This window comes from Megalopta genalis, chromosome 5 (genome assembly GCF_051020955.1).
Source record: "Megalopta genalis isolate 19385.01 chromosome 5, iyMegGena1_principal, whole genome shotgun sequence".
NCBI classification, from domain to species: domain Eukaryota; kingdom Metazoa; phylum Arthropoda; class Insecta; order Hymenoptera; family Halictidae; genus Megalopta; species Megalopta genalis.
Window position 1 is genome coordinate 12,130,613 of NC_135017.1, and position 12,631 is coordinate 12,143,243.

Genomic DNA, 12,631 nt, shown 5'->3' on the forward strand with positions numbered 1-12,631 from the left:
TCGTGGGCGAGCGGAAATTTTTTCCGCGACTGTACCGATCGCTGTCGGGAATTGTTTCCTTTCATCGGCGAGTTTGTTCAGAATTATTGCTCCACAGGATTGCAATAATAATGATAATTTATAGACATTAATTGTTAGTGATTTGTAAGAATTTCTTATTACTAATTTATAATAATTTTGTGTAAGTAATTTATAGTAATTTCGTATAACCAATTTATAATAATTTCTTATAGCTCAGTAATAATAACTTAATAATAATTATTATTTATAACTTAATAATAATTTCTTATAACTTAGTAATAATAACTTAATAATAATTATTATTTATAACTTAATAATAATTTCTTATAACTTAATAATAATAATTTATAACTTAATAATAATTTCTTCTACCTTAACTATAATCTCTTATAATAATTTATAATAACTAACGAGTTATAATCGTTAGTCAAATTACTTTTTGCCGAATATTGACTCGGACCGAATCCAGATTTAATCCAATTTATGATTTCTCTGAAATCCGTCCGATCGAAAGATTCGATTTTTTTTCTCTCGAGAAGTTCATTTTCGAGAGCATGCACCGACTCGGAAAAAAGAAGGGATTCCGTAGATAAATCGAGAGAGGAGAGACGTCCGCAGCTTGAGACGGTGGGTAATTTACGAGTGGTTGTCGCGGGGGCGTTAGCCACCCTGAGAGTCTCCATGGACTGCCATTCTCTTACCGGAAGCACGGTGTGAAAGCTGAAGGGCGTCTACGCCATCGAAGCCCTTTTCCACGGCGCCGCCCTACTGTGTCGTCGGTCCTAGGAAAAGAAACGAGAGAGAGAGAGAGAGAGAACGTGCAACCCTCTTCCGTGGCCTTCAATCTCCCTCGAAAAGGGTGGCTTATCTTTGGGATGCTGGTCCACAACAAAAATATCTTGCCAGATTTTCAACGTATCTTTCCTTCACGATCTTCTATTATTTTATTATTCTTTCACAACCGCCATTTTCATTTTTCTAGCTTTCCTGTGCAGCCACCATTTTCGTTCTTGTAGAATTTTCGTTTAACTACTATATATATATATATATATATATATATATATATATATATATATATATATATATATATATATATATATATTTATTATCATTGCTGCCTCATTTTCATTGCTGTAGAATTTTTGTTCAACTCTTTTCATTTTTTTAGCACTTTTGACACAATCACCATTTTCATTCTTCTAGAATTTTTATATATATATATATATATATATATATATATAAACGAAAATAGATAGAATAATATGAATATGGTGGCTGAACAAAAATTCTACAATAATATATATATTATTCTTATATATAAATTCTTGTACAACCCTCATTTTCATTGCTGTAGAATTTTTGTTCAACTCTTTTCATTTTTTTAGCACTTTTGACACAATCACCATTTTCATTCTTCTAGAATTTTCGTTCAACTACTATATTTATATTATTGTAGAATTTTTGTTCATCCACCGTATTAATATTATTCTAGAATTCTTGTACAACCCCTATTTTCATGGCTATAGAATTTTTGTTCAACCCTTTTCACTTTTCTAACATTTTTGACGCAACCGCCATTTTCAATCTTGTAGAATTTTTATTCGGCTACCATTTCCATTTTTGCAGCATTTTTTAACATGTACAATTTTCATTTTTGTTACACTTCCTGCAACCGCCATATTTGTTTCTAAGAAATGAAAGTAGCTTCGAAGTTGCAAACAATAAATCCGCTTTGCAAACAAAAGCGAAAACTAGAAGAGTATTGAAAAAGAAAATGGAAAAATATTACAAAATTGGAAACTATAATTGTGAAGTTGTCGGGGTTAATTGCAGGATACACAACGATGTTTTCATTGTGTAGGACGGAACAGAAAGATTCGTGTCGATTCTTTTACACGTTCCCGTTGCACTCCGGAGGAGAGGGAACTGACTGGGAATAATAATCGTCTTCCGTTCGCCGTAAATCTTTCCTTATGAACGGTGCGATAGGGTTCCACGTACGAAAATAGAGTTTTTTCTTGGCCCTCGTAAAATATTTATATGCGCAAATAGTCGAGTAGAGGCGGAAATAGGAGTCATCCGCGACTCGACGAGAGACATCGACCACTCTTTCCTCGACCCATTTAAACTGAACCGAACCCTCCGATTCCATAAAGTCATCGAAACATTTTTCAGTTGCGTGGTAAACTACAATAAAAACGGAACAAATTCGCGGGTCTGTAGAAACGCTGAACAATTTTTTTTCGAGACTGAAACCGCCATGGATTTCAAGAACGAAGCCTCCTCTTTCCAACGATACCTTAAAAATTGCTCTACGATTTTTTTTAATCGTTCTGCAGAGCAGAAACGTGGCACAAGTTTGATCGCACAAAATCTCATGTGACTTTGCGATTTCTAAAAAATCGCTGATGTTCACATTAATACAATTTCGTGAAAGAATATCGTACGACGATGAACTTTAGCTCATTTTAAAGCTTGAAGCTTCTACTTTTATGATCCATAACTGATTTTTTTCTGACATTTTTTTTGATAATGTAGTGAGTCGAAAACTGGACATAGAATATCCCTTAAAAAGGGGTAGAAATTTTCGCATCTGTAAAATCGATGATGTTCACACTATTACAATTTCACGAAAAATGATCATGCGATGATGAACCATAGCTCATTTTGAAGCTCGAAGCTTCTACTTTTATGGTCCGTAACATATTTTCTCCTAACATTTTTTCACGGCATACAAACTTGGACTCTGGAGATGCATTTTTCCTTAAAAAGGGGTAGGGATTTTCGCATCTGTAAAATCGATGATGTTCATACTATTGTAATTTCATGAAAAATGATCATGCGACGATGAACCATAGCTCATTTTGAAGCTTGAAGCTTCTACTTTCACTGTCCGTAACAGATTTCCTCGTAACATTTTTTTTACGATATACGAACTTGGATTCCGAAGATACGGTTTTCCTTAAAAATGCTAAAAAATTCACATTTTTGGACGAGAATTTCATGGAGTTGTCTTTTTTTATTCGAATTGGCTTTCGAGGCTCTAAAAATGGAGGATCGTTCTCGTCAAAATCCCGGTCGAAATCGTCGCTCACTCGGCAGATGTCGACGGCTGCGAGACGACTGTTCTCCTGCGGGAGAGGTGACAAAATCGGGCCTCCGGTTTTAATAGAGAGCCGAACTCGTTACATTATCGTGTCGGCAGAGGCGCAGGGCGTTGCTTTTGCCAGACAGCTGGCGTCCCGTGCACGTTTTTCGGGAAGAAAAGCGAGTGTCGAGAGATCCGGCGAAGTGCCCGAGGAAATCTCGAACGTCCCCGAACCCTTCGAACCACACGGTTCGAGAATTCACCAGTTATCGAACTGCACCTTCCACCATTTCATCGTTTTCGCTTGCACAGTGATCATCCAATCTTTTTAAACATACTTTGCAAGATAATAAATTGATTTCAGAATAAATATAGTCGCACAATCTCCGTACAAAATCGTCCATTCATTTTGTAAAATTACAAACACGCGTACGTTAATTCTAACGCACTAATATCACCGCAAAACGATCTCCTGAAAACAAAGTTAATTATTACTGAAACATAGATAATGTTACGCCAATTACACCAGTAGTAAAAGCTCGATTATTCAAGCGAATCGAGAAGAAAATAGATAAATAAATAAATATACTGCTGGAACAAATTCTCATCGATTTATGCCATAAATCGGGTTTTGTAAATTCGCTCGTCGTTTAATCGATTAATTAATATTCGTCTGACAACGGTTCGGATAATGGAGGTTCAGCATTGTTTCGTACGAAGAAAACAGATGTCGAAATAACGGGACCAGAGTTGAGAATCGGGTTAATTGACTTCGAAGTTGTTCGAGGGATTTTGGGAATGGTTTTGTGATAGATCGCTGAAAAAAGCAGGGGTGGGGGGTAAGGCGAGAGACTCGTGTGAACCGGATCTTACGTCGCTCTGGCAGCTGTCGAGGGGACACGTCGTCGGCTTCTTCTCTCCTCTCGTGGACAGGGATCGCGCATAAAAAGAAATAGATGCTCGCCGCGAGCGGAACGGACCGAGGCCGTACCGGGCGAACGATTTTCGATAGCTCTGTAAACGAAATCATATTCGAACCGGCAAAGAATGGCCAACGAACGCGCTGCCGTATTTTCGACGAACCTGGAAACGCGTTATGTTCGAACAAATTTGTATTTCCGATGCAACGGAGCGAGAGAAAAATGTTTAAATAATTTTGAAAAGTATTCTTGAGCGAATAGAATGAGTTTATAAAAATATAGTTGATTGCATGAATAATATGAAGGTATTATCCGACAGAATAAGAGTAAGATGTTCGAACAATTTTTTAAAAAATTCTTCGGTTGAATAGAACGAGTTTATAATAAAAATATAATTGATTCCATGAATAATATGAAAATATTGTCCGACAGAATGAAGTTCGAACAATTGTTTAAAGAATTCTCCAGCAAATACGAGTTTATAAAGATATGGTTAATCGCAGAAATAACAAAAATCGATTTATCGTATTTTAAACATTTCGAACTGCCATAAATGCCCGAATATCGGTATACTCTTCAGCGAGAACATTAACGGATCATTTAAATCACAACTCGATCCCAAAAATGATCAATTTCCGAAGAAATATTCCTCGTCGACGACACACAATTTTTCACCGCGAGAAAAAAAAAGGTAATAATTGTCGAAGCGCGTGGTTTCTCGAAAAAAAAAAAGAAACGCGCTTCCGGTGAGGGAAAGGGTCTCCGGAGTCGGTCCCCTTTGAAGTGGCCGATAAACCGAAATCGCGAGGCCCCGAAGACAGGAGAGAAAGATTCCCGAGAAATTTATAATTCGAACCGCCTGTCGGCGACGAATTTCGTGTTTCGTGGGCGGGGCTTGCCGGGGCTGAAAAAATGTTCGAAAAATGGAAACAGTGTCGCGGAGGGATTTTCGCGACGCATTGTTGATTATTCGGGAGAACGTACCGCGTCGTGGAACGGTGTCGATGGAATCGGTAAACAGGAACACACTATACGCATTCATTCGTCTTCGGTGACCCACATTCGTGGAAGTCGCTATCTTTTCTCCTGCTCCCGTCTCGCCTTTGAACAATCGGCCATAAGTCAAACCACGGCTCGTTGGAGATCCCTATAAATCTGTCGCTTTGCTCCTCGCCGTCTCGAGGACCGCGTGCAATAAATGAAAAATCCGGCGGGACGCGATTTCGACAAGTTTTTGGGCCCGAGGTCAACACGAAGCTCCTATCGTTGCGTCTATATTAACCGGTTAATTGTGCTCTCGACGAGTATACTCGTCCATGGAGAAGCGACAGTATTTCGTGTCACGACGAGTATACTCGTCGCGCGTAAAAAGCGGCGGCCATTTGGCTATTTAAATTGTAATTTTAATGGCGAGAACAAAAACGTATTCTCAAATTTCAAGATGTTCAGAATATTTATTATATATTTATTTACGCGATGCTGTTTACATTGTTGTAAAAATAAGATTAGAAAAAGATATCACTCTCTGGAGCAGCAATTTGAATGTTTATTTTTTCTAAGTATTTGATTTTAATATTTGTTCAGTGATTTTTCTAAGTATTTGATATTTATTTTCTAAGTATTTTCCTCCGGTTTTTACGTTTATTATGTATGCAGTGTATGCTAATGTTAAGTAAGTAAATAAATGCTAGCAATAAAATTGTTAATTTTATAAAATAAAACAGTCTTTTTGATACAATATTTTAACAGCAACGCTTACTCTGTGTTCGACGAGTGTACTCGTCGTCGCTCGATTCGCTGAAATTGCACTGAAAAGGAAGCGCCGCAGCTAACCGGTTCAGACATAATAACGCAAATGAAAAGTAATTCAAATTAAGAATACGTTGAGAATGTCAAGGTCGCGTTCGAACAAGATCCTCCGCGTTTCGAAAGCGCCGACGATGTTTGCTGTTTTTCTTGCACTCGGGACGGTCGAACAACGACGTTAATGTTGCGACACGAATCGGAGGATCGATAAATTAGCGGCAAGGCTGCCGCGGTGGAAAAGAAAAGGAAGTAGCAGTCGGGACTGGTACATTTACGGTCTCGGTATCTTCGTAGATAGTATTCATCGGGGACACCGCGGACGCGTCAGCGTGCGCCGGGGAAAAAAGGCCGCGGAAAAAATGATTCGATCCACGCTCGTGGGAAGTCGAGGCCCCTCGGACCTCGCTTCTCATAAAATCGCCAGCGAAAGATTCCGAGATCATCCGCCGCTCAATGCTCGACGAAACGAAGAAACTTTCGATTAGAAATCCCATTGCAGAAATTCAGATAACGGAGAGACATTTGAAACTGTCGAGAGACAGATTTCTGTCTCCTGTATTTGTTGCAATCTGCGAAATTGACAAAGCTCGCGAATGCGTAGAAATATAATAAAATCGGGGAAACTTCAATTGTTTTCAATTTAATTGTTTTCCCTAAGTTTGCCGAGTTACTGACATCTGATTATCGTTTATTGGTATTAGCGTGCGACGATACGGGCGTCAAAATGCTAAGAAGAGATGACGATCGAGATCTCTCGATTTTTGTTCTGTCAGTTCTGGGACTTTCGGCGGCTTACGCTCTCTCGGATGATAGATAATGAATCAGAGCGATGGCCAGGTCGAAAGAGAGTACTAAAAAGGATGAGCCGCCGCCTTACAGAGAGTACATGCAGCTCAGGTCAATGTCGAGGCGTTCACCCCCGCCTTACTCGCAAGTAAATGACTCTGTGCACACGAACTCGCGCGGTGACTGCGTTTCCGACGTTAAAGGTACCCTTTCGTGGCGTTGTTTTATTAACCTCTTCGCATTGGAGATTTATTCATGTTGTTTCGTTTATTTATTTCTGTTCATTTCGCTGCGTTAATTATTTGCATCACTGTCTCATCAATGTTGTCAATGATTTCTGAGTCTGTCAAATTTATTTTCCATATTGTAACTTTATTTCTCTTTAGAATACAGTAATTCTCTCTAATTGACGCTCAGATTGTACACAAAAGAATATTATAAATATATTGTCAGCAACTATAAAAGCTAATTAAATTATTAAATATATAAAATAAATAAATTAAGAAATAACTGTACCTCCTCTTCCTAAATTGTCCATCTTTGTGTACAATCTATGCGTCAATTAGAGGGAATTTTAGTTCAATCTGAAATTCTGTTCAATCACCTTTCTGCACGTTAAAGGCGTAAAAAAAGTAAAGCAAGAAGAAAAGAAGCCAGACCCGCCGACGATAGAACTCAGAAGCGGCTGCGACAAATTTCCAAGATGCAGATTGATTAGCTGCTGCATCAGCGCACTGTTGACAGCCCTTGTCTGCTATTTATTGGTCACCTTATTGTTCCCTTATCCTCTGCACGCGTCCTGCACCGTTAAATGGTACGTTTCGCTTTAGAAATGCTGCTTCGTTTCCAGTAGGACATGATGTGCGACAAATTCTTAAATTACTGTAATTTTCTTTTATATATAAATGATCCTGAATCATCGTCGGTCAGTATATTATGAAGTTTGGTCAGTATATTATGAAAAGAAGAAGCATATCTTATCGTTGGAGTATATCGCGTGCAGTTCAGGATATTGATATTTCTGCAAGATGTTTCTTGGTGTTTTCTTTTTTTCGATGCTTTAATGGGTTGTCGTGATTGTTTTGCCTGCTCCCCTCTCCCGCCCCCCACGGTAGCCTGAGAAAAATCTGTTCGAAGATAACGTCTACTTGCTAGCCGCTTCTGCAAACAATCCTGCGCATAGAGAAACTCAATATTACCAGCCAGAGGCCCGTATATTTTCCTTTGGCTGGACGACACCGCTCGAAAAATATACGAACCACACTTTTCGAGGCCCCCATGAGAACGTTCGGCAGGCCGATCTGTGTTATTTCGGGTGCGCCCCTTTGAACTCCGCCACTGCCGAACGACGACAATAAATTTCCTTGAATGTAGACACCGCGGAGAGCCTTCCAAATCACACGATAATTCTACATTTATCGCCGTTGTTACAAAACAGCTCCCATTAGATCAGTATCAATCTCCTAATAACCCGTCAAGAGCAGCCCGTTCCTTCTTTTTGCCGAAACGAATCTCGTCTACGTAACCGAACAGAAAATACTTTACGGAGACTCGATCGCCCGGGGAACATAATTCCCGAGCTGCGAAATATATTTCTCGAAGGCCAGCGAAGATTTATTTGACATTTGGTATAAAACTTCACGTGATCGTGCTGCTGCAACTTCGTTTTAAGCTACCGTTTTAAGCTCCCCTAAGCTCTAGAAGTATAGTAAATCCTCTCCAATTGTTCCTTATTCGAGCCTCGAGTTTATGGTTGTTGACAATAGGCGGCTATAATAATCGTATCCACTCTTCCCGAATCGTCCAAGTTTTGATTACAAGCCGAGGGACAATTGGAGAGAATTTACTGTAATTTCTTTTCGACAGGAAGTTCAAAGACCCCTGCACCTACGTCATGCAGAAGTTCAGGTGTCAGATCCTCAACTGGTCATCGAATGTGAACTGTGGCCCCCGTGCTGGCAAGTGTCTCTACAAAGTAAGTGAAAATGCTCTGCTAATAGCAATTATTATCGTCTAAATTCATTTAATATTATAGCTCAGTGAACCGAAATCAGACGAGAGCAACATAATCAGAGCGACCCACACGGGATTAGACATGAGGACTATGGAGACCATGAAGATCACATTTGAGAACATGAACAGAAGCTGTCTGGCAACGGTGATTACTAGTTGCCTAGCCTAATCGCTTACTTCGCCATTTGCATTGCATCGTCCTGTTTTTCTTTAAGGGCGAATCTGTGTCGAACGATTGGTTCAGAGTATTCGATTACGGGACCAATTATTGCAACCTGAGGAACCTGGTGACCGGGATTGGCTTCGAGAAGAGCCCGAGGTTCTTCGAGCTGACTACGAACGCGATCTGCACGCAGTACAACACGGAGACCTGCTAGCTACCTGGTTTTTCACGTTTCTAATAATCTTTAAGGCTTTTTGGAGAAGATGAATTATAGAGACAGTGTACATTCGATTCTGATGTCTTTACTCGATCTTAAAACGCGAGGTTTTACAAAAATAAATTACAACTACGCCTGATCCGGGTTTCCCTTTAACCCGTTCGATATCAGTTACACGGTAAAATGTTAACAAAATATTTACAAATTGGTGTCGCAGTTTAAAAAATTACTGTCTTTTCGTCCCTTATCACAAATTACATTTGCCGTGAAAAATTCGTTACAGGATGGCTCAAACAGCTCATTTCTCAGTCTCCCAATATGGAGGTACCGGTGGAGTGCCTCGAGCAGAAATAGTTTCCGCTGCTAGCCATCAGGCGACATTTCCTTCCGCTTCTGGTCAACCCGTTGCACAGACTCCTGGGCGCGCGCATTGGGCTTATGCTGAGGAAGTTTATCATTAAATTAACGTAACGATTTGGAACAGGTGATCCACGAGGAAGATTTAGCTACCTTCTAGAAGGCGAGTGCTGGTTCTGATAAGAGGACCTTGCCACAGATCCTTCGATTCTCATCAATCGTCGCCTCAGCTCGTTAGCGTCCACCAGGTGATCAAGCTCGCTAACGCTATCGTCTTTCTCGTTAGCCACATTCGAGTGCTCGAAGTCGGTGCCGTCGTCCGATATCATGCTAGGGTGATCATGCTGGTAGATTAGATCCTCCCGGGACTTCTTAGACGGTATGTAGGAGCAGGAGAGCTCTTCGCGCTGCGTAAAGCTCTGCCGGCTCCAGGAGGCTGCATGCTGGATCAGGGAACTGCATTTCTCTGTAAAAGAATTCACCGAGTGAAACACTACCAACATCGTTCAACATCTTTTATACTCACGAATACAATGGTTGGTTTGATTGTGAACGGCTTTATATAAGTAGTTGATGCTTCTCTTCAGTCTACTGAGCAACGACGAGGTTGGCATCCTAGGGGACTTCAGGTTCGCGCAAGAAGATGACACGTAGTCCTGCGCTGCGCCATTTTGCTTGATCACTTGTACTGGATCTGATCGCACCGTGCTTGCCTTTGGCCCACAGAGTCGTTGGATCCCGGTCATCAGGAAGTGCACTGCAAGCCAAGGTTATAAGTACTGTTCAATGTACGAAGATTTTCTGTTACCTACTTGCTGTGATCAAGAATATCAGCACGGTCATAGATGTGAAGTCCAAGCAAGCGTCCATGCCGTGCTTCAAGTACGATGCCAAGTTCAGCGGCACCAGGCCCATTATAGTGATCCTGGTTAGTAATGGGGCATGGAGAAACGCAGCGATCACCATGGCACAGAGTAAGTAGACCACGTGCAAACCTGTGCGATACATTTTATGCATCTGTTCGCCGGTGTCGCCGATGTAGTTGGTCAGCCAATTGAGCTTCTCGTCCACTTCTGCTCTCATGGTGTTTGTTATGTTCCACAGGAAATGGATTGTATCGTTAATCTGGGCCAGCTTTTCTAGAGTGTTTTCGTACTGGACAATTGCTTCTTCGTGCTGCTCGAATATCCGATTGGTACTGAATTCTATCTTATCCCAGATTAATTGAGCTTGCTCTTGGATGTTCACCAGATCCACAAGTATCTCCTTATGGTTCTCACTGTGCTCCAAAGCGTGCTGGCTTATGCTAAGACTGGCCTGTTCTAATTTTTTCTTTATGTCCTCGGCCATGGCTGCTAACTGAGAGTGACCTAGTCTGATCAACGCTTTTTCGTTGCTTAGTTCTCTCAAATTTGATGTTACTAGTTGCTGAGCTGTTACTTGTGCGTCTTTCAAATGCTTTTGTTGTTCTAACAGTGCCTTGTTCCCTTCTGTTATGGAAGACAAAGCTTCCACCGTTTGCTCCTCCAAACGATCTTGGCCTTCCTGTATTAATGTTCAATCGACTGTAGAATCACTGGTGCAATGAGTACTAACACAAATGAATTACCTTCAAAGAACTCAGCGTCTTAATTTGCGTGTGCGCGGTTTGCATCAGTTTATTAACAGTCAATTCGGTGAGAGCACGAAACTGAGTACCGCGAGCCGCGTAACAAACTGCTCTTGCTCTATTGCTCATTAAGTGATATGCATTCCACATGTCTGGATCCATGTCTGTTGTACATTGTTTCAGAGACTAGGAGAAAGCACGATTGTTTATAGACAATATTGAATGCAATTAATGATTATTATTTGAAAAATTGAACGTTCACAATTTGGAGAACCAACAGAGATAACTAGATGTGCACAGATAAAGGGTACTTTATGTTGTGGCAGTGAATCTGAAAGGATCTCAGAAGTGGTCTGTACACTCAGTGGGGGAAGTTGCAGGTCTGAACATGACTAAAACCACCCCTCTACATACGACAAACACACACATACTCAACTCACATGTGTGGGATATGTGTGTAAAATTGATTCTATCTACTACTCCAACTGTTTTCATTTGTACAGCAGTGGTAAAGCTTCTTTTAGAAGTCAAAGTATTTTTAGGATTGCAAAAAGAATCAATAGATAAAAATTATAAATACATGAAATATTAAAAAAATATATTACCATATCCTCAGTACAAGGAAACATTTTCCTGCCTTCCACAGCAGCCTGGCAGTTCAAGAGATTGACACTGAATTTGGCAAGCTGCTCCTCGCTCATTTCGGAGCAGGAAGTTCTAATCTTCATGACGACTTTGTGTTGGCAAGTCTCCAAGGGAGATGACACTTGAATTTCAGTGAATTTAGCTGCTTCTTGGAGGAACTTCTCATCTTCTGTCATGGATTCATATGGAATTGAAACTAATGGCACTCCATCGGCCACCAGTACAGTGCTTTCTTCGTTGGACTTGCCCCACATCCATCCAAACATTGTATTCGCTTCGCTCTGACAAATTAATGCCATTAAAAGGCACAATAATAAGCGTAATTGCTTCATTTTTCCTTAAAACACTCCAAAACTGCAATAGAAAAAAAAATTAATTAGTTGCTGCTACTTACGAATTTAATTTTTATTGTTAAATTTATGGCTGACCGTTTATCTTAAACTGAAGGAACAAAGAAACCCCTGATACTAAGGGGTGTAGTAAATATTTGTATTCACAAACTCGTGGTGCCAGTAATTTTACAAGATATTATTCAATGCAACGAACACTCTCTTCTTTAACTTAACAGTCACTTTTGCTAGCTAAGAGCGTCAGAACATTTTTATCTTCAAGTAAATCCACTGTTTCATTCATGTCATCGAAAATCTTGTACTATTAGTGTGTGGCGGACAAAAATAACCGCTCTACAGGTGAGACCCGATGACATGTGTGTATTTTCTACTCCAAGAAATCCGTAACGGTCAGGCGCCCAGCACAATGGCGGAGAATTTCGAATAAAAAGTTTCTTTCCAGTTATATAACTCCTACATCTCTGTAACCTTAAATCAGCCGTATGATCTGAACAAGAAAAGCTATTTTTCTAACGATATTTGCATAAATATCCGTCGGTACATTCCAGATTTTAATATTTTTAAATATTTTACTGGGAAGCAGTAAAGAATCGTTAATTAAATTCAAACGGCGGTCATTGTCCCGCCGAGCAAAGCGCGGTTAGTTGCGTTGAATT

At 40.2% G+C, this 12,631-nt stretch overlaps 2 protein-coding genes across 2 annotated transcripts; one reads left to right on the plus strand and one right to left on the minus strand.

Annotated features, from left to right (window-relative positions):
• The first annotated feature begins 6,146 nt into the window (after positions 1–6,146).
• On the plus strand, positions 6,147–9,153 carry LOC117217917 (uncharacterized). The gene is made up of 5 exons (XM_033465815.2): positions 6,147–6,824; positions 7,243–7,435; positions 8,488–8,596; positions 8,657–8,779; positions 8,850–9,153. The coding sequence occupies exons 1-5, from the start codon at positions 6,665–6,667 to the stop codon at positions 9,009–9,011; spliced, it is 747 nt and encodes a 248-aa protein (XP_033321706.2). The 5' UTR covers positions 6,147–6,664; the 3' UTR covers positions 9,012–9,153.
• Positions 9,080–12,389, minus strand: LOC117217750 (protein brambleberry). The gene is made up of 7 exons (XM_033465571.2): positions 12,054–12,389; positions 11,586–11,979; positions 10,981–11,166; positions 10,184–10,916; positions 9,898–10,128; positions 9,525–9,837; positions 9,080–9,455 (listed from the first exon to the last, which is right to left on the minus strand). The coding sequence occupies exons 2-7, from the start codon at positions 11,955–11,957 to the stop codon at positions 9,320–9,322; spliced, it is 1,971 nt and encodes a 656-aa protein (XP_033321462.2). The 5' UTR covers positions 11,958–11,979; positions 12,054–12,389; the 3' UTR covers positions 9,080–9,319.
• Between the last annotated feature and the right edge of the window lie 242 nt (positions 12,390–12,631).